A 23,278-nucleotide genomic window follows, 5' to 3' on the forward strand; every position below is an offset into this window, starting at 1 on the left:
ACAATCTGTCCAGGTCAGTGTCCTCAGCAGTACATGGAGAAACAAATGTCATTGTAAGGAAAATAATTAAACCATTATAATAAATAGAGTAAAACATTACCTTTTTAAATAAAAAGTTTAAAGTTTCATTGAGGTGGATTGTTGGTGATTGTATGAGTCTTGCACAGATTGTATAGCAATTCATGAACAAAGGAAAATTAAAACCTGTTTAAAAAGATTTAAGAGCAATAACACAGTATTACAGTAAATCTAGAACTTTTTAAGGCCTAAGATTTGGGTTTTGAGATTTAATACTTTTTAAGACCCCACAGAAACCCTCTACATAACAGTATTACATAAATTATTTGTCTTTCTGTGAATTCCCAAGGAAACATTTAAAATATATATATTTTGGCTTTCTTGACTTCCAGTCTCCAGATTTCTTACCATTATGCTACCAGACATATTTCGCATATCTGTTTAATCCAACACCAAACAAGTATATTGCTCTTTAAAAAACAAAACAAAACGGTTAAGATACAATATAAAATTGTCATTATTTTTTCCTGCATGAACAATAACTTCCTAAAAAAAAATCTTTAACACTCCTAAGTAGATTATAACACTTATAATCTCCAGATAAAGAAAAAGCTATCGTGTGCGATATACCACATGACGAATGTTAGGAGGAGCTGATTTATAACGTAAAGCATAGATTATATATATATGAGTCTGTTTGATAGCACAGAAAGAGAAGAGCATGAACAGACAATGACCTAAATAAACATGCAGCAAGTCTAACAGACTACAGGTTATAACTACACTGTTTTTAACTTTTCTATTCAAACTTATATTAATCAAACTGACTAAAATATTAAGTTAAACTTTGAAAAACTGAAAAAATATGTAGTTGGAGCATGATTAACCTATTTAAATAAGTTAAAGTAACATAAAAAAGTTGTAGTCATGATTTTTGTCAAATAAGCTTTTAAAGTGCTCTTATTTCAGCATAAGGTTTTCAGGCAAACGTCATTTTGTTGTCTAATGTGATGACAATCAAATATTAAGTATATAAGTGCTTGTGTGTCCATAATATTTGTAATATTTTGATCTTTTGAGTCACAATATACAGCTATAAAAATAAAATTACATAAAATTGCTGCTGATTTTGCTACCAAATGTGAGGTTGACGTAGCAGGAAGACTCGCAGTGGGTTCTCAATGTATGGTAAAGCGAGAAAACCTTAGGAATTTATAAATTTATTTACAGTGTGCGAGAGTGAAAATCAAAACAACCTAAAAACCCAGCAAAGTGACAAAATAACCAAAAATAAAAGAACAAATACACAGCAAACAAACAAATGATATATGTACAACCTCACTAGTATACGCAGGTCACAAATTACTTACGCCACCACAGTTACTTGCTCACTCGCCAGGTTAATTGACAGTGATTTGGTGTTTGGGCTGCCTTTTAAAGGCGAAGCCCCGCCCCCCCCCCGTATGTTGTATAAACCAACATACACTTATTAAAAGGTATAAGTATAAACATCTGTAGATGTTCATAAGTTCATTGTTTAAAACACATTAGACACCAAACAGTCATAATTAATCAAAGTAAACACTTATAAGTATAAACACATCCCTCCAGCCAAAAGACAGCTTAAGTAAAATGAGCTGAAGCAACACAATTCTTGAGATTTTTTTGGAGATAACTCAATTGTTTTATGTTCAATCTACTTAAATTTATTTCATTAACTTAGTCTATTTGTGTTGGGATAGCCTGAATAAATTGTGTGGAACCCTGCATTTGGGAATTAGAGATTCTCCATTTCTCTGGGTTTGCTAGTTATGGGTTTGAGGAAGCTGTTATTATTAGTTTTATTCTATAAAGGACTGATACAATTTCTTCCAAACTTTAAATAAAAACATTCTCATTTAGAGCATTTTTAATTTTCATACAATAAAAGTTGGTCAAAACAACAAAAGTTTTTATTTGATGAGCTTAATGTGCCCTAAGCTATTGATTTCTTAACTTTTAATAAACTAAACTTTTATAAACTTGTCTAAAACTTACTTCTACTTACATTTTAAAATGATTTATGCTAAAATGGCAATATATTTATAATAAATTGGGAATACATTTGATTAGAATTGTGTAGAATGAAACAAAAACGTATGTTTTAGTCAAACTGAGAATGTTTTTCCATGTCTGTACATCACAGAATTTATAAAATACACTTAGCAGTCAACGCAAGACAAAGCCATACACATTTTCTTGGATATTTCCTCACAAAATGTCATATTTTGCAAGAATATTTCAGAGATTTGTAACAAAATTTGTGGTAAATCATAGAATTAAAGTATATCCACTGCTTCTTTGCTGAATTTAATTATTCATAATGTCATTAAAAATTGATAGCCAAGAAATAAGAGTATGAAAATAAAGACACTCTGTTGGTTCACCTTGATAATTTGGACCTCATTAAAAATGTATATACAAATTAAGGGACGTATACATTCATATTTATGTATATGTATAATTTTTATCCTTACAAGTCACAAAAAGTGAGCCATTTTCTTCTTTTAACATTAATAACAACACAGATAGCAGCATGTGTATGAGGCTGCCATCAAATATTGACCCAATACAATACAATTGGCACAATATAGACATCTGATGTACTCCTCCATGCAGGTTTCGTAATAATTTTAGCCTGTAAGCAACCCTGTGCTGCATTTACAAACCACTATAAACACAAAACAGCAAAGGATCCCATTCATTTCAAACTTGCACAAATTAAAACATTTGAAAAATAACAACAGCCCAAAGCCTTCCATATTAAAATTCTTAGAATGCGCCTGGATGACATCATCGCCTGACATTCTACTACTTGCTTTTGTTGGTTGTAGTTTTGGCATTTCGAGTTGCAGATTGATCGGTTTACTATTACAGTTTATCAGAAAGTTATCAGAAAACATTTTTCATCATGCAGTTTGATCACAGTCCCTGTGTACTACTCAAGTACACCCCCAACATGCCGGAGAACCATCTTCATCTTTCTGATGAGCCGCATGTTGAGGTTGGAGAGATAGGGAGAAAGGAGAAAAAGAGAAGCTTCTGGAAGTGGCCAGTTCTTCGTCGCAAAACTGGAAAATACGACCTTGTCCAGGCTGCGAAGAAATACCAGTATGAGGCTGAGGTATATCAGAAAGTTTCTTGTCAGCCCATTGAAACACCTGTTGGGCCTGAAGAGGTTCCAGAAGTAAGAAATGTAAAAAAAGGCTTCTGGAAGTGGCCAGTCTTCCATCGCAAAACTGGAAAATTCAACCTGGTCCAGGCCACGAAGAACTACCATGAAGCCATGTTAGAGCAAAAAGTTTCTAGTCGGCCCATTGAAACACCCGTTGGGCCTGATGAGGTTGCTAAAGCGAGAAAGGAGAAAAAGGGCTTCTGGAAGTGGCCAGACTTCCTTTACAAAACTAGAACATACGACCTTGTCCAGGCCACGAAAGACTACCATGAAGCCATGTTAAATCAAAAAGTTTCTAGTCAGCCCAATGAAACACCCATTGGGCCTGATGAGGTTCCTGAAGCGAGTAAAGAAGAAAAGGACGTCTGGAAGTCTAGTAGAGGTAAAATCACACTCACAAGTGATTATGATACAAGTATTGTTTAATGGCCAAATCTCTAATCAAGTAATATTTTTATAACTGGTCTTGTATATACAATTTTAATGTATTAATATCATTGGCCCATAAACAAATCCTGCTTGATGTCAAACTATTTCGAAACCTTAATAAAAGGCAAATCCAATCATAATATAACGTTCAAACAGCTATCATAGCAATATTTATCAATATGTGGAAATTTCTGTATTCTCGGAAGCTGTGGAAATGAAAAATGTAAAACAGGATATATGTTAGAACCACTGTTAATGTTTACATCCCTCAAATGTTCTATAGAAATGTGATATATGAAAATATATGCAAATTACAAATATGACATACAAGTTCATTTTTGGATTTTGCATGTAAAATGTGTCATATATGTTAAATGATTGCAAAAAATGGCAGTTTATATTTGTTTTTTCAACCATTTGCATTATAAATACGTACGTATATGCAAAAATAAGAAGTAAAAAATAAGCAAATATGTAATATGTACAAATATAATAGCTATAATAATATATGTATATGTTTATTTGTGGCTACACACACACACACACACACAGTACATACAGTATATCAAATTGACATATATCAGATTTCTGTGTGGGATGAAATTAAAATAAGTCTAAATATGTGACTTTACATTCATAGACTAATTAAAAAACATGATAATCTGTATTATATAAAGTGCTATTTACACAACGGTGACTTGATTCGTATTACAGCTTCTGCTTCAGAAGACCATGTCCCTGCTGCTGAGCAGCTAGAGGAGGACGACACAGAAAATGGTAAGATAGGAATTGTTATTAGTATTACAAACGTGAATACAAAATATATATATATCTAAAATTGTACATCATACTGACAGCAGTTGTTTATTTTTTGACAGACACCATTTTAAGGCATTATGAAATGGGTGACAAGCTGGGCAAAGGTGGATTCGGCTCTGTCTACAAAGCCACACGTCGCAGGGATGGACTTGAGGTGCTTTCACTAACAAAACATTGCTTTATCATTGCTTTATTCAAAACTTCTACCACATGCTAACTGCTAATTCTTTGCTTTGTTGATCAGGTTGCTGTGAAATGTACTGTCAAGTCACCGAAGATGAAGGAAATGACAGTGGTGAGTAGTCCAGATACAATTCAATGTCATGATTTGATTTGATTCTAGATTTGATTTTCTTAGGATGGGACAAAATGGGATTGAAGACGTTATATAGTAAATGAAAACATGTCCTTTTAGTAAGTACGTAAGCAAGTAAAGTAAGGCTTTTGTTTTGCTTTGTGCTTTCCATTTAGATAAGTATTTAGATAAATCCACTTGATTAGATTGTTTCAGAGCCTTATATGTATGTTAATGTCCGATTACAATTGAGTTTTTATTAAGAGAGCTTCAGGAAACTGTCTAACTGTCATCATTTCTCTCCTTTAGCCTGGTTATGACAAACCCCTCCCTACAGAAATTGCCCTGACAATCATGGCCAACAATGGTCCCTATGTCCCCGAGATTATCAGACTCCTAGACTGGGAGGACAACGATGGCCACTACATTATAATCATGGAGCGACCCATACCTTGTATGGACTTGCTTGGCTTCTTACGCCACAAGGATGGACCTCTTGATGAGAAGACGGGACGCCATATAATGCGGCAGGCCATTCATGCTGTGAGCGTTTGCTTTGATCGCGGTGTCTTCCATCGGGACATAAAGCTTGAAAACCTCCTGGTGAATCCAGACACTTTGGAGGTAAAGCTAATAGACTTCGGCTGTGGTGCGATCGTAAAGAAATCAGGCTACAAAGTCTTCTGTGGTAAGTGTTATGAACTTTGTTGTCATAAAAACCACACACTGAAGATTCTGTTTAAACATATAAACCATTGGATGATATCTTTTTTTTCTAGGAACAAGAACATATTTCCCTCCGGAGTACGAATTGCATGGCAGGTACCATGCACAGCCGGCGACTGTTTGGTCTCTAGGGATCGTCCTGTTTGCATTGATGTGTGGGGCTTTACCCACTGTCTCCGACCACTCCTTGATCAGGGACTATCTTTGGTCTAGCCCTGGCCTGTCAATAGGTGAGAGCTTCATCAAAGTGTGAAGAGAGCAGGTCTTTTAACTATTTTTGACGTACGAGCGTGTGCAACCATTGTAATCTTTTTGGTTCGAGACTTCCAATCTTATTCACTTCCATTGATTTTAAAATGTTAAAAACTGCTTGCTATGCTGGTTAATGTTGCACACCGACATTGTCTTATTATATCATTCTACTTTTTATGTACAGTCATGAGCCCACTTGTGTGTAGAGCGAGCAGTTTGACCGTTTATTATTCCAAGTAATTTGTCCCATAGGCAACTGAATCGGAAGTACTAACGCACTTCGGCATTGTAGAATAAGATCTATAAACTATTAAACTTAATCACCCCATTCTTCTTTCTGCACAGAATGCTGCCAGATGATCTGCGGTTGTCTACAGCCAAACCCAGATGAGAGACTCGCTCTGCAGGAGATGCATCTCCATAACTGGTTTAAGGTATGAAGCCTAAAGCTAAATGGCTTTCATTTTTGTTGATCATCTTAAGCAGAGGTGTCCAAACCAGAGTCTGAAGGCCAAAGTTAGCCTTTGATAACTTGATTTGCCCTTTGATTTGGCCCACCATCCCATCTAAATAGAGAGTGAGAATGACAACAAAAACACAAACTGAAAGTAAAAGATTCGATTAAATGTTATATTAAATATAAATAGTCACTCAATAAATAGAGGAACACATCAGTGATGCACATCAAGGCAAAAAACAGGTGCAGCTTGACTAGTGTAACTCCACTGTTATAAATAGGATTGTTTTTACTGAACGAATAAATACAGCATTAGTTAATATAAATCAATGCTCTCTAGTTTTGTTTAAATGTTGAATAACTTAGGAAATCACCAATGGCAACTTTAATGTAATGAGTTTGGTATACTTTGGTCCAACATGCTCAGTCAAGATTGGTTTTCGGCCCTTCATAAAAAAAAGTTTGGACACCGCTGATCTTATGTCTTAAAGCATTACTTAACCCCCCAAAAAAGAAAATTCTGTTATTAATTATTCACCCTTATGTCGTTCCAACCCACTGAGACTTTCATCTTCAGAACACAAATTAAGATATCATGAGAGCTCAACCCCGTTCCTGGAGATCCACCTTCCTGAAGATTTCAGTTGCAACTCATGTCAAACACACCTGCCTGTAATTATCAAGTGCTGTTCAGGCTAATTAATTGCTTCAGGTGTGCTTAATCAGAGTTGGAGCTGAACTCTGTAGGAAGGTAGATCTCCAGGAACAGGGTTGAGCACCTCTGTCTTAGATCAAATCCAGGAGTTCTCATCCTTCTTAGACAGGAACAGTCCTGAGGTGTTCAAAGTCCAGAAAAGGTTAAAACATTGCATGTGACATTAACTGTAATCAAACCAAGGTCCAGGAACATATTTGTGCACCTAAAAAAAAGCTACTGAAGATGAGCAGAAGTCTTAGGGGATTGGAATGAGTGATTAAAAACGGGATTTTCATTTGTGGGTGAACTAATCCTTTAAACTCTGTCCAAAATGTAATGTATTTAGACGAATAACACTGATTTATGTTTCAGGTCATGAAGTAAGACAGGAGAAACAACTCAGCAACCCTAGCACACCTGAGGACTGCTGCATTGGATTGCTCTTTGTATTGTATTGTTGCCTTGTCATCTTCTTTAATAGTGCAGGGCAACTTACATATGAGTGCTTTTGTTGATTAATTAATTTGTCATGAATGTTTTGAATGTATTGTCATTATATTATTATTATTCACATATGCAAATGCACTATATATGTCATGTGTGTTTCTTATATACTGGTGAATTATTAAAGCATCATAAAATCAACATCATGTCTTGTTTTTATTTATTATGTGACCAGTTACTGATTGTACACTGACTTCTTACTTTTTTCTTACAGGTTTCAACTTTTAAAGACATTTTAAGACCATTTTGAATTAAATATTAGACTCATAAAGCGCTAAAGACTAAGGATTTTTTTTTAATTACCCAGATGAAAAAGAAATTTATTTGACCTATCAAAAAAAAAATATATATATAATTTAATACTAATAATACATTAATAATAAACAATTCAAATATTTTAGATTTTATTCTTAGCTAAATGTTTTAAATATTGTGTAAAAACAAGAACGATCTACTTGTATCCATACAGTTTTTTTCCCAACATAAACTTCTTTAAAATAATAATAAAATGAACAAATGTTTTAAAAGATTTAAAAACTATAATAAACTAAATCTATGGACAACAATCTGTCCAGGTCAGTGTCCTCAGCAGTACATGGAGAAACAAATGTCATTGTAAGGAAAATAATTAAACCATTATAATAAATAGAGTAAAACATTACCTTTTTAAATAAAAAGTTTAAAGTTTCATTGAGGTGGGTTGTTGGTGATTGTATGAGTCTTGCACAGATTGTATAGCAATTCATGAACAAAGGAAAATTAAAACCTGTTTAAAAAGATTTAAGAGCAATAACACAGTATTACAGTAAATCTAGAACTTTTTAAGGCCTAAGATTTGGGTTTTGAGATTTAATACTTTTTAAGACCCCACAGAAACCCTCTACATAACAGTATTACATAAATTATTTGTCTTTCTGTGAATTCCCAAGGAAACATTTAAAATATATATATTTTGGCTTTCTTGACTTCCAGTCTCCAGATTTCTTACCATTATGCTACCAGACATATTTCGCATATCTGTTTAATCCAACACCAAACAAGTATATTGCTCTTTAAAAAACAAAACAAAACGGTTAAGATACAATATAAAATTGTCATTATTTTTTCCTGCATGAACAATAACTTCCTAAAAAAAAATCTTTAACACTCCTAAGTAGATTATAACACTTATAATCTCCAGATAAAGAAAAAGCTATCGTGTGCGATATACCACATGACGAATGTTAGGAGGAGCTGATTTATAACGTAAAGTATAGATTATATATATATATATGAGTCTGTTTGATAGAAAGAGAAGAGCATGAACAGACATTGACCTAAATAAACATGCAGCAAGTCTAACAGACTACAGGTTATAACTACACTGTTTTTAACTTTTCTATTCAAACTTATATTAATCAAACTGACTAAAATATTAAGTTAAACTTTGAAAAACTGAAAAAATATGTAGTTGGAGCATGATTAACCTATTTAAATAAGTTAAAGTAACATAAAAAAGTTGTAGTCATGATTTTTGTCAAATAAGCTTTTAAAGTGCTCTTATTTCAGCATAAGGTTTTCAGGCAAACGTCATTTTGTTGTCTAATGTGATGACAATCAAATATTAAGTATATAAGTGCTTGTGTGTCCATAATATTTGTAATATTTTGATCTTTTGAGTCACAATATACAGCTCTAAAAATAAAATTACATAAAATTGCTGCTGATTTTGCTACCAAATGTGAGGTTGACGTAGCAGGAAGACTCGCACTGGGTTCTCAATGTATGGTAAAGCGAGAAAACCTTAGGAATTTATACATTTATTTACAGTGTGCGAGAGTAAAAATCAAAACAACCTAAAAACCCAGCAAAGTGACAAAATAACCAAAAATAAAAGAACAAATACACAGCAAACAAACAAATGATATATGTACAACCTCACTAGTATACGCAGGTCACAAATTGCTTACGCCACCACAGTTACTTGCTCACTCGCCAGGTTAATTGACAGTGAATTGGCGTTTGGGCTGCCTTTTAAAGGCGAAGCCCCGCCCCTTTGACATAAACCAACATACACTTATTAAAAGGTATAAGTATAAACATCTGTAGATGTTCATAAGTTCATTGTTTAAAACACATTAGACACCAAACAGTCATAATTAATCAAAGTAAACACTTATAAGTATAAACACATCCCCCCAGCCAAAAGACAGCTTAAGTAAAATGAGCTGAAGCAACACAATTCTTGAGATTTTTTTGGGCATAACTCAATTGTTTTATGTTCAATCTACTTAAATTTATTTCATTAACTTAGTCTATTTGTGTTGGGATAGCCTGAATAAATTGTGTGGAACCCTGCATTTGGGAATTAGAGATTCTCCATTTCTCTGGGTTTGCTAGTTATGGGTTTGAGGAAGCTGTTATTATTAGTTTTATTCTATAAAGGACTGATACAATTTCTTCCAAATTTCAAATGAAAACATTCTCATTTAGAGCATTTTTAATTTTCATACAATAAAAGTTGGTCAAAACAACAAAAGTTTTTATTTGATGAGCTTAATGTGCCCTAAGCTATTGATTTCTTAACTTTTAATAAACTAAACTTTTATAAACTTGTCTAAAACTTACTTCTACTTACATTTTAAAATGATTTATGCTAAAATGGCAATATATTTATAATAAATTGGGAATAAATTTGATCAGAATTGTGTAGAATGAAACAAAAACGTATGTTTTAGTCAAACTGAGAATGTTTTTCCATGTCTGTACATCACAGAATTTATAAAATACACTTAGCAGTCAACGCAAGACAAAGCCTTACACATTTTCTTGGATATTTCCTTACAAAATGTCATATTTTGCAAGAATATTACAGAGATTTGTAACAAAATTTGTGGTAAATCATAGAATTAAAGTATATCCTCTGCTTCTTTGCTGAATTTAATTATTCATAATGTCATTAAAAATTGATAGCCAAGAAATAAGAGTATGAAAATAAAGACACTCTGTTGGTTCACCTTGATAATTTGGACCTCATTAAAAATGTATATACAAATTAAGGGACGTATACATTCATATTTATGTATATGTATAATTTTTATCCTTACAAGTCACAAAAAGTGAGTCATTTTCTTCTTTTAACATTAATAACAACACAGATAGCAGCATGTGTATGAGGCTGCCATCAAATATTGACCCTATACAATACAATTGGCACAATATAGACATCTGATGTACTCCTCCATGCAGGTTTCTTAATAATTTTAGCCTGTAAGCAACCCTGTGCTGCATTTACAAATCACTATAAACACAAAACAGCAAAGGATCCCATTGATTTTAAACTTGCACAAATTAAAATATTTGAAAAATAACAACAGCCCAAAGCCTTCCATATTAAAATTCTTAGAATGCGCCTGGATGACATCATCGCCTGACATTCTACTACTTGCTTTTGTTGGTTGTAGTTTTGGCATTTCGAGTTGCAGATTGATCGGTTTACTATTACAGTTTATCAGAAAGTTATCAGAAAACATTTGTCATCATGCAGTTTGATCACAGTCCCTGTGTACTACTCAAGTACACCCCCAACATGCCGGAGAACCATCTTCATCTTTCTGATGAGCCGCATGTTGAGGTTGGAGAGATAGGGAGAAAGGAGAAAAAGAGAAGCTTCTGGAAGTGGCCAGTTCTTCGTCGCAAAACTGGAAAATACGACCTTGTCCAGGCTGCGAAGAAATACCAGTATGAGGCTGAGGTATATCAGAAAGTTTCTTGTCAGCCCATTGAAACACCTGTTGGGCCTGAAGAGGTTCCAGAAGTAAGAAATGTAAAAAAAGGCTTCTGGAAGTGGCCAGTCTTCCGTCGCAAAACTGGAAAATTCAACCTGGTCCAGGCCACGAAGAACTACCATGAAGCCATGTTAGAGCAAAAAGTTTCTAGTCGGCCCATTGAAACACCCGTTGGGCCTGATGAGGTTGCTAAAGCGAGAAAGGAGAAAAAGGGCTTCTGGAAGTGGCCAGACTTCCTTTACAAAACTAGAACATACGACCTTGTCCAGGCCACGAAAGACTACCATGAAGCCATGTTAAATCAAAAAGTTTCTAGTCAGCCCATTGAAACACCCATTGGGCCTGATGAGGTTCCTGAAGCGAGTAAAGAAGAAAAGGACGTCTGGAAGTCTAGTAGAGGTAAAATCACACTCACAAGTGATTATGATACAAGTATTGTTTAATGGCCAAATCTCTAATCAAGTAATATTTTTATAACTGGTCTTGTATATACAATTTTAATGTATTAATATCATTGGCCCATAAACAATTTCTGCTTGATGTCAAACTATTTCGAAACCTTAATAAAAGGCAAATCCAATCATAATTTAACGTTAAAACAGCTCTCATAGCAATATTTATCAATATGTGGAAATTTCTGTATTCTCGGAAGCTGTGGAAATGAAAAATGTAAAACAGGATATATGTTAGAACCACTGTTAATGTTTACATCCCTCAAATGTTCTATAGAAATGTGATATATGAAAATATATGCAAATTACAAATATGACATACAAGTTCATTTTTGGATTTTGCATGTAAAATGTGTCATATATGTTAAATGATTGCAAAAAATGGCCGTTTATATTTGTTTTTTCAACCATTTGCATTATAAATATGTACATATATGCAAAAATAAGTAGTAAAAAATAAGCAAATATGTAATATGTACAAATATATTAGCTATAATAATATATGTATATGTTTATTTGTGGCTACACACACACACACACACACACACAGTACATACAGTATATCAAATTGACATATATCAGATTTCTGTGTGGGATGAAATTAAAATAAGTCTAAATATGTGACTTTACATTCATAGACTAATTAAAAAACATGATAATCTGTATTATATAAAGTGCTATTTACACAACGGTGACTTGATTCGTATTACAGCTTCTGCTTCAGAAGACCATGTCCCTGCTGCTGAGCAGCTAGAGGAGGACGACACAGAAAATGGTAAGATAGGAATTGTTTTTAGTATTACAAACGTGAATACAAAAATATATATCTAAAATTGTACATCATACTGACTGCAGTTGTTTATTTTTTAACAGACACCATTTTAAGGCATTATGAAATGGGTGACAAGCTGGGCAAAGGTGGATTCGGCTCTGTCTACAAAGCCACACGCCGCAGGGATGGACTTGAGGTGCTTTCACTAACAAAACATTGCTTTATCATTGCTTTATTCAAAACTTCTACCACATGCTAACTGCTAATTCTTTGCTTTGTTGATCAGGTTGCTGTGAAATGTACTGTAAAGTCACCGAAGATGAAGGAACTCACAGTGGTGAGTAGTCCAGATACAATTCAATGTCATGATTTGATTTGATTCTAGATTTGATTTTCTTAGGATGGGACAAAATGGGATTGAAGACGTTATATAGTAAATGAAAACATGTCCTTTTAGTAAGTACGTAAGCAAGTAAAGTAAGGCTTTTGTTTTGCTTTGTGCTTTCCATTTACAACAGTATTTAGATAAATCCACTTGATTAGATTGTTTCAGAGCCTTATATGTATGTTAATGTCTGATTACAATTGAGTTTTTATTAAGAGAGCTTCAGGAAACTGTCTAACTGTCATCATTTCTCTCCTTTAGCCTGGTTATGACAAACCCCTCCCTACAGAAATTGCCCTGACAATCATGGCCAACAATGGTCCCTACGTCCCCGAGATAATCCAACTCCTAGACTGGGAGGACAATGATGGCCACTACATTATAATCATGGAGCGACCCATACCTTGTATGGACTTGCTTCACTTCTTACGCCACAAGGATGGACCTCTTGATGAGAAGACGGGACGCCATATAATGCGGCAGGCCATTTATGCTGTGAGCGTTTGCTTTGATCGCGGTGTCTTCCATCGGGACATAAAGCTTGAAAACCTCCTGGTGAATCCAGACACTTTGGAGGTAAAGCTAATAGACTTCGGCTGTGGTGCGATCGTAAAGAAATCTGGCTACAAAGTCTTCTGTGGTAAGTGTTATGAACTTTGTTGTCATAAAAACCACACACTGAAGATTCTGTTTAAACATATAAACCATTGGATGATATCTTTTTTTTCTAGGAACAAGAACATATTTCCCTCCGGAGTACGAATTGCATGGCAGGTACCATGCACAGCCAGCGACTGTTTGGTCTCTAGGGATCGTCCTGTTCGCATTGATGTGTGGGGCTTTACCCACCGTCTCCGACCACTCCTTGATCAGGGACTATCTTTGGTCTAGCCCTGGCCTGTCAATAGGTGAGAGCTTCATCAAAGTGTGAAGAGAGCAGGTCTTATAACTATTTTTGACGTACGAGCGTGTGCAACCATTGTAATCTTTTTGGTTCGAGACTTCCAATCTTATTCACACAAGTGAACACACTTGTTTGTAGAGCGAGCAGTTTGACTGTTTATTATTCCTAGTCATTTCTCCCATAGGCAACTGAATCGGAAGTACTAACGCACGTCGGCATTGTAGAATAAGATCTATAAACTATTAAACTTAAACACCCCATTCTTCTTTCTGCACAGAATGCTGCCAGATGATCTGCGGTTGTCTACAGCCAAACCCAGATGAGAGACTCGCTCTGCAGGAGATGCATCTCCATAACTGGTTTAAGGTATGAAGCCTAAAGCTAAATGGCTTTCATTTTTGTTGATCATCTTAAGCAGAGGTGTCCAAACCAGAGTCTGAAGGCCAAAGTTAGCCTTTGATAACTTGATTTGCCCTTTGATTTGGCCCACCATCCCATCTAAATAGAGAGTGAGAATGACAACAAAAACACAAACTGAAAGTAAAAGATTCGATTAAATGTTATATTAAATATAAATAGTCACTCAATAAATAGAGGAACACATCAGTGATGCACATCAAGGCAAAAAACAGGTGCAGCTTGACTAGTGTAACTCCACTGTTATAAATAGGATTGTTTTTACTGAACGAATAAATACAGCATTAGTTAATATAAATCAATGCTCTCTAGTTTTGTTTAAATGTTGAATAACTTAGGAAATCACCAATGGCAACTTTAATGTAATGAGTTTGGTATACTTTGGTCCAACACGCTCAGTCAAGACTGGTTTTTAGCCCTTCATAAAAAAAGTTTGGACACAGCTGATCTTAAGTCTTGAAGCATTACTTAACCCCCCAAAAAAGAAAATTCTGTTATTAATTACTCACCCTCATGTCGTTCCAACCCACTGAGACTTTCATCTTCAGAACACAAATTAAGATATCAGGAGAGCTCAACCCCGTTCCTGGAGATCCACCTTCCTGAAGATTTCAGTTGCAACTCATGTCAAACACACCTGCCTGTAATTATCAAGTGCTGTTCAGGCTAATTAATTGCTTCAGGTGTGCTTAATCAGAGTTGGAGCTGAACTCTGTAGGAAGGTAGATCTCCAGGAACAGGGTTGAGCACCTCTGTCTAAGATCAAATCCAGGAGTTCTCATCCTTCTTAGACAGGAACAGTCCTGAGGTGTTCAAAGTCCAGAAAAGGTTAAAACATTGCATGTGACATTAACTGTAATCATACCAAGGTCCAGGAACATATTTGTGCACCTAAAAAAAAGCTACTGAAGATGAGCAGAAGTCTTAGGGGATTGGAATGAGTGATTAAAAACGGGATTTTCATTTGTGGGTGAACTAATCCTTTAAACTCTGTGCAAAATGTAATGTATTTAGACGAATAACACTGATTTATGTTTCAGGTCATGGAGTAAGACAGGACTAACAACTCAGCAACCCTAGCACACCTGAGGACTGCTGCATTGGATTGCTCTTTGTATTATATTGTTGCCTTGTCATCTTCTTTAATAGTGCAGGGCAACTTACATATGAGTGCTTTTGTTGATTAATTAATATGTCATGAATGTTTTGAATGTATTGTTATTATTTTATTATGATACACATATGCAGATGAACTATATATGTCATGTGTGTGTTTCTTATATACTGGTGAATTATTAAAGGATTATAAAATCAACATCATGTCTTGTTTTTCTTTATTATGTGACCAGTTACTGATTGTACACTGACTTCTTACTTTTTTCTTACAGGTTTCACCTTTTAAAGACATTTTAAGACCATTTTGAATTAAATATTAGACTCATAAAGCGCTAAAGACTAAGGATTTTTTTTAATTACCCAGATGAAAAAGAAATTTATTTGACTTATCAAAAAAAATATATATAATTTAATACTAATAATACATTAATAATAAACAATTAAAATATTTTAGATTTTATTCTTAGCTAAATATTTTAAATATTGTGTAAAAACAAGAAAGATCTACTTGTATCCATATGTTTTTTTCTCAACATAAACTTCTTTAAAATAATAATAAAATGAACAAATGTTTTAAAAGATTTAAAAACTATAATAAACTAAATCTATGGACAACAATCTGTCCAGGTCAGTGTCCTCAGCAGTACATGGAGAAACAAATGTCATTGTAAGGAAAATAATTAAACCATTATGATAAATAGAGTTAAACATTACCTTTTTAAATAAAAAGTTTAAAGTTTCATTGAGGTGGATTGTTGGTGATTGTATGAGTCTTGCACAGATTGTATAGCAATGCATGAACAAAGGAAAATTAAAACCTGTTTAAAAAGATTTAAGAGCAATAACACAGTATTACAGTAAATATAGAACTTTTTAAGGCCTAAGATTTGGGTTTTGAGATTTAAGACTTTTTAAGACCCCACAGAAACCCTCTACATAACAGTATTACATAAATTATTTGTCTTTCTGTGAATTTCCAAGGAAACATTTAAAATATATATATTTAGGCTTTCTTGAGCCAAAACATTCCAGTCTCCAGATTTCTTACCATTATGCAACCAGACATATTTCGCATATCTGTTTAATCCAACACCAAACAAGTATATTGCTCTTTAAAAAACAAAACAAAACGGTTAAGATACAATATAAAATTGTCATTATTTTTTCCTGCATGAACAATAACTTCCTAAAAAAAATCTTTAACACTCCCAGGTGGATTATAACACTTATAATCTTCATCCTTCCTAATTTTTGCCAAAAAAAGATGGCTGTCTCTATAATTTCTGTACTGTTGCCTCTTCCCGCTGAGCCCTTCCACAGGCCTGGAGGAGTGCCTCAAGATCTCCTGAAAATAAACTTTGTGTCCTGAAGGAGTCTTGGCAGGGACAGTTGAACTGGATTGCAGCTCATACTTTAAATCCCATAACTTTTCTTTCACTCTTCAACAGATATCCATAACACAACTTTAATGATTACTTTATCTATATAGTACCATCCGCAGACACTGGCACACTTGGTAAATACAGGCAAAACAGGTAAACATCGATTCTGCTCTCTTCGAGGACAAGCAATTGCAAAAACAAGCCAAAATTTGATCAAATAAACAAATGAGCAATATCACATGAGTAATGCAATATTACTAAACATCACACTTGAGGGGCGATCATCAGATCTAAGAGTGTGATTTTAATAAAGTAAATATAAAAAACCCCAAAGTGTAACAACCAGGCCAGGTTCTCCTCACTTACATTCACCACAGTCACTCCGATCACCCTCACTTGTATTCTGATATTCTGATTAGCCCCGCACCTGCACTTAATCACATCAGCCCCAGCACTTCACTCCACTCAGTGTACAGCCTTGTCGATAAACAGAAGGACAAACTCTCCCACGGTCAGTGTTATCTACAGTAGCTATTTCTAATAGTATCCTTACCTGTCTTTTGCTTTGTCTTGTTTTCTTGTTATTCCTCATCTCTCCTTCCTAGTGTGATTCTCTCATGGTCTCGTCTGGTTGTCTGCTTCCCGATCCCTCCGTGCTCCATCTCATCTTTCGGTCCCTCCAAATCATATGGTCCACATCTACATCTCTGCAGCAATAGATTCTCGTTGGTCATACTATTCATCTGCCATCAGACGTTTCACAAACCAATTGCGAGAGGACCATGTGATATGATTGATCGCAGCTGGTCTCCATCTGTAATCATTAGTAAGCCAATCAGATCATTCCAAACCCACTATAAATAGCCCGACTATAGCATTACTCCCTCATTTTTGTTTTCTGAAGAATCCCCCCATCCACCCCATTTCCTCATCACAACTTCTTGATCTCGCACCCCCTCACATGCTAATTGACCAGGCGGGAGCCCTGGGCTCAATTATATCCGAGCTCAGGGCTGTCTCTCAGGACAGCATGCCAAACCTGCTATTATTATCAAGCAATACACACAGCAAATTCATCAGTGTTAAATTTCGAGCTGTAATTCAGAGTAAAGTGTTGCAATTCTAGAGTTACATAAAGATAAAATAACACTCTCTGTGTTAGAAGCTGATTTGTCATACAGAGTTACATGTATTTAACACTAATACAGTGTTGACTACTACATCCGGGAATTTATGCAGCAATATCCCTGTAGGATTTTTCCAGATGCCATTTTCTTTTGCCACAAGGAGCAATGAGAAGAAGCAACTAGTGAGTAAAAGTACTTAAAATGTTTGTATATAGACATTTGACATCCAATTCATATATATACGTTAAATATCTCACAAAAAAGCATACATTTTCATCTTTATTTTGTTCTGTACTAGCTAAGTTACATTAAGAATAAAGGAAAAAAAGCTGTTTTAAAACTGCTCTTTTTGGTTCCAATACGAGAATATAGGGTTGTGACGGTGTACGGTTGTTGTTTTCTTTAAACATTTATCAAATAGTTTATAAAGTGTTGCTGATATTAAACAAGTTCTATTTTTGTTTTTGTACGGTGTTGAAAATTTGACCGACGAGTGTTAACACATAACACTTGTTGTTTATGATCCTTTATGGTGTTTATATTTTACAATATAGGAGTGTTGATAATGTTAACTTTTTTAAAAGTTTTTTTTTTTAAACACTTTTATAGTGGTTCCCATATAAACTCAGAGGGAGTGTTAATTTTAACATCTACTATCAAAAATGTGCAGTGTAAGTGTGAACTCTTGAAATTGTCTTTATACTTACAGCTCTGGTCTCTGTCCTCCTTCTGTGACAGAGTGTCGTAAAAACCATTATGTCTTTAATGTTTAATGTAGTAAAAGCTAAAGATGAGACTAATAATTCACACTAATAACTACTGGCTTATTATCTGCCTATTAATAAGATATTAACTATTTATTAGTACTTATCAAGTTTGATCTTTTTCTACATCTCTAATTGTACCCAATACCAATACTACTACCTACTACTACTAACTAGTTTATTGAGCTAAAGTTTTAGTTAATGCTTTCATGATAGCGATTGTACCGCAAAATACTAAATGCTAAAGTACAGCGTTTATTAGTTCATAATAGTTGATACTATAGTATTCAGTATCATTTATTAACAAGGAATATAATAAACTTTTTGTTTCCCTTTATTATAAATTATTAAATACATTTTTTTGTGTAAAACAACTGGTTATATTATTGTGTATTAGATTGTTAGTATTAGTGGCAACACTTTACAATACGATTGTATTAGTTAATGTAATGTAATGTATAATGTAATGCAGTGCATTTATTACAATATTTTATTCATTTATGTTAACGTTAATTTAAAAAAGTTCACGGTTAATGGTGCAATAACTATGTTAAGAAACATAAATTTGGATTTTAATAATTAGTAAATGCTGAACTATAATTAATAAATGCTGTGGAAGATTTTCATTGTCAGTATATGTTATTAAATACAATATCTAACATCAACTAATAGGACCTCATTGTAAAGTGTGACTGCTTTTGTTGTCATATTTGGTATAATTTATTTCTACTGTTTGGAATGGCTGTTAAATACATTAAGCTACAATTATACCTCCTGTTACGATAGAAGTGACTTAGATTAAAGTTAGTTTAATTCAATTATATATATATATATATATATATATATATATATATATATATATATATATATATATATATATATATATATATATATACATATATATATATATATATATATATATATATATACATATATATATATATATATATATATATATATATATATATATATATATATATATATATATATATATATATATATATATATATATATATATATTAAAAAAGCTTAGATATAGCGAAGCAACTTTAGCCACGTAGATCTTATCTTAGCTTGCTACATTTCCCAGTGGGCAGTTTCATTGTAGTTAAGCTACATTTTAGGTAGAGCAACTGATAGCTTAGCTCATTAAATTTTGGAGCTTGTGCAAAAAACAAACAAACAAGAAGACCATCAGCAGTCTCCAAAACTACAATTACACATCACCTGCATCACCACAGATTACTGGAAGGGTTTTAAGTGAGCAAAGTCTCTACTCAACCTTAAATCTTCAGTCATTTGGTAAATATTCTGAGCCAAAAACATTGAAAGGTTAAACAACAAAGACATTTTCCCAGGTTTCTTTGCTCATATCAAATATTGGATAAGAATGGAGGGCACTGTAAATCCAAAATGTACCCCAAGAAAGCCCACCAGTGGCATTCAGCTCAGATCTACAGTTTCTCTGCATTCCCATCATACCTGAGCAGTGTTAAACAGCCCGGATAGAGACATTGCTTCTTATCTAACACATACCTGCGGTCTGAATGTGTGGCGGTGCTGGTTGGCTGATCTGCGCGGTATCTGTGCCATCTCAGCTTTCACTTCCCGTCTGTGTGGTACAGTATATGCAGATGGTGCTGAAGCCTTATCTTTAAATACGAGTGGCATCAAATGTAAGAGTTTCATGGTTTCTGTAAATAGAATCAGGTTTGTTAGTCTTTCAATGGACTGCTGTGAAAACGAGTCAAAATGAAGATGTTTTGTAGAGCTATGTTGGAACAAATCTATTTAGAAACAACAACAAGGTATGCTCTACAGATATACACACTAGGCATGGGCCGGTATACATTTCTGACAGTAAAATAACCTTGGATAAAAATATTACGTTTTCATGGTATCACGATATTGTGATTACTGCTCTAAAATAAGATCTTTTTAAACGCCTGAGTAAAAAAAAAAACAATGAAACCCAGCATCTGGCGATGTCTTTGCATTCCAGACTGCTGTAATTGACTGCAAATGATTTGCAACCAAGTATTAAAAAGTGAAAGTTTGATTTATGATTATTATTCTGTCCTGTTACTTTTGGTCCCTTAACAAGTAGGAGGCACATATGCAAACTGTTGTAATTCCTACAGCATTCAACTGATTTGGATGTAAATACCCTCTAATTAAAGCTGACAGTCTGCAGTTAATCTTGTTCATTTCATTTCAAATCCACCAAAAATGTTAGAATTGTGTCTATTCCCAAATTCATGGACCTAACTGTACCTTAGCAACAGCATAAAAGAAAAGTTTTTGCAGTTTTAAAACCGGTTATCGTCCCATGCCTAATACAAACACATGCATACTCTTCATATATACCTATTAGGCCTACATGATGTGATAGTAACATAGGTAAAATTGATTCATAATTGTTTTTTAGTTCATCATTTTATGGAACAAATTACATAAATCATGTTATGAAATTTATTAAAAATGTATTTTAGAAATGTAAACGATGCAAATCTTAAATTAATTAAAAATTAAATAGTGTATTAAATTTTTTTTTTCTTCCGCTCCTGAATGGACTGCACAAATCTATAGTATTTTGTGTGTACTGTAATGAAAATACAGTAACAAATACATAAATTACATCAGAATAAACAGCTAATTTACTAGTTTGTTCAAACTATTTCTTTAAAATGAGCTGAAACAACACAATTGTTTTGTTATGCTAATTGTTTTATGTTATACTTAAATGTGTACAAACTAATAAGTTAATGTAATTCCTTCATGTTGTTCCAACACAAATTGATTGTGTGGAACCAAGCATTCTTTTACAGTGCAAGTAGGCCTAGCGACTATAGCCAAGCCTTGACCTCCTGGGTCTAACAACCCAATTTTCAGGTAGTTCAAATCCTAAATGATCATTTACAAGCAACTAGAATCTCTGGAAAGCCAGAAAAGCCCTAAAAAACATGTAAAGCCTTTGAAGTATATTAGCGTTAACATGTTACCGCTATAAATTCACCAGCACTACACAGCTACAGTATCTGTAATCTCCCACCATGCTCTCCATCTTCCTATTGTCATCCGAGCGTGCAGGAAACGCATATTTGTGTCTCCACTTCACGTTCCATACATGTGCGCTAATGTGATAATGTGTCAAAAACAAATCAGCCTCCCACTATCCAAACATATATCAGCTTCCACTCCGCAAATACAACATACATGAATGCGGCCCATGTGTATAAATGCATTAAACGTGGGTCAATAAAAGTTTACGGTCTTTTTGATGTGGAGGCCAAAATCTGTTGCCCCATTTATCCACACTTAGGTGATAGACAGAATGAGACATGCATTCAAAAACACGAACACCATAACATCAGTATCGCAAAACGGCAAACTTGAGCCTACAGAAATGAATCAAAGAATCATTTTCGCCTGTGCTAATCATGTCCATATGCTGCATACGGGCCTCATCAAAGAGATTCCAGCACGACAATCCTTTGGCCTGGCTATGAATTAGCTTTCAGCTATTATGGTTTATGGTGTGCATGGCACTTTCTTTCCATCTCCTTCGCAGGCAACGTGTTATTTTTGTAAGAACACACGCAAGAGGTGGAAATGAAAACAGTTTCACGTCTCTCTTCACATTAGCAATAAGGCAGTGTACAAACTCCCACTGTCGGCTAGCAAAACCAGTGGATATGCTAATTGTAGCTAATTATGGCTAATTAATCTTAGCTTTTATTTATACACGTATGAAAACCGAACACAGAAAGTATTTAACATCATACAGTATGACAACATATTTTTAATTAGCATTAGCATAATTATATCTAGCATAATTTGCTAGATGGAAATAAAACAGTAAAGTAAATCTGTTGAAAAAAACAGCATATGTTGGTAAGGTACGTTTGGTAGGCAGGTTCTGCTAGTTTCAATGCTGGTTTTACTAATCTCGATGCTGGTCTTGCTGGTTTCAGTGCTGGTCTTGCTAGTCTGAGTGGTCCTGACCAGCACTGAGACCAGCATTAAAACTAGCAAGACCAGCATCAAGACCTGCAAAACCAGCAATGAGACCAGCAAGACCAGAATTAAAACCAGCAAGACCAGCATCGAGCCCTGCAAAACCAGCATCGAGAATTGCAAAACTAGCAATGAAACCAGCAAGATCAGCATTAAAATCAGCAAGACCAGCACCAAGACCTAAAAAACCAGCATCAAGACCAGGAAAACCAGCATTGAAACCAGCAAGAACAGCAATAAAACTAGCAAGACCAGCATAGAGACCTGCAAAACCAGCATTGAGACCAGAATTAAAACCAGCAAGACCAACATTGAGACCTGCAAAACCAGCATCGAGACCTGCAAAACTAGCATTGAAACCAGCAAAATCAGCATTAACCAGCAAGACCAGCAGAGACCTGCAAAACCAGCATCAAGACCTGGAAAACCAGCATTGAAACCAGCAAGAACAGCAATAAAACTAGCAAGACCACCATCGAGACCAGAAAAAAAACCCAGCAAGACCAACATTGAGACCTGCAAAACCAGCATTGAAACCAGCAAGACTAGCATTGAAACCAGCAAGACTAGCATTAAAACCAGCAAGAACCACAATAAAACAAGCAAGACCAGCATCGAGACCTGCAAAACCAGCACTGAAACCAGCAAGACCAGCATTAAAACCAGTAAGTTCAGCATCGAGACCTGCAAGACCAGCAAGACCAGTATTAAAACCAGCAAGACCAGCATCGAGACCTGCAAGACCAGCATTAAAACCAGCAAGA

General features: G+C 34.5%; 2 protein-coding genes across 18 annotated transcripts in view; one reads left to right on the plus strand and one right to left on the minus strand.

The window, feature by feature from the left end:
• The first annotated feature begins 454 nt into the window (after positions 1-454).
• pimr169 (Pim proto-oncogene, serine/threonine kinase, related 169) lies at positions 455-14,063 on the plus strand. The gene is made up of 14 exons (XM_087248117.2): positions 455-3,614; positions 4,376-4,438; positions 4,540-4,634; positions 4,725-4,775; positions 5,400-5,463; positions 5,555-5,731; positions 6,099-6,187; positions 10,881-11,577; positions 12,343-12,405; positions 12,504-12,598; positions 12,689-12,739; positions 13,049-13,427; positions 13,519-13,695; positions 13,969-14,063. The coding sequence occupies exons 1-14, from the start codon at positions 2,969-2,971 to the stop codon at positions 14,061-14,063; spliced, it is 2,742 nt and encodes a 913-aa protein (XP_087104243.2). The 5' UTR covers positions 455-2,968.
• A 2,226-nt stretch (positions 14,064-16,289) lies between these two features.
• Positions 16,290-23,278, minus strand: part of arhgef39 (Rho guanine nucleotide exchange factor 39) — a 247,881-nt gene continuing 240,892 nt past the window's right edge. For 4 of the 17 annotated variants that reach the window (XR_015942060.1, XR_015942058.1, XR_015481985.2 and 1 more), the window contains 2 exons: positions 20,034-20,191; positions 17,180-17,420 (listed from right to left, as the gene is read on the minus strand). The gene's annotated coding sequence lies outside the window, so the exon portion shown is untranslated. Of the gene's footprint in view, positions 16,570-17,159; positions 17,421-20,033; positions 20,192-23,278 lie in introns of those variants that run through there. The other 13 variants (XR_015481970.2, XR_015481962.2, XR_015481984.2 and 10 more) reach the window with 10 other exon arrangements.

The sequence above is a fragment of the Danio rerio genome, chromosome 4 (genome assembly GCF_052040795.2).
Source record: "Danio rerio strain M-AB ecotype USA chromosome 4, GRCz13ab, whole genome shotgun sequence".
Lineage (NCBI taxonomy): Eukaryota > Metazoa > Chordata > Actinopteri > Cypriniformes > Danionidae > Danio > Danio rerio.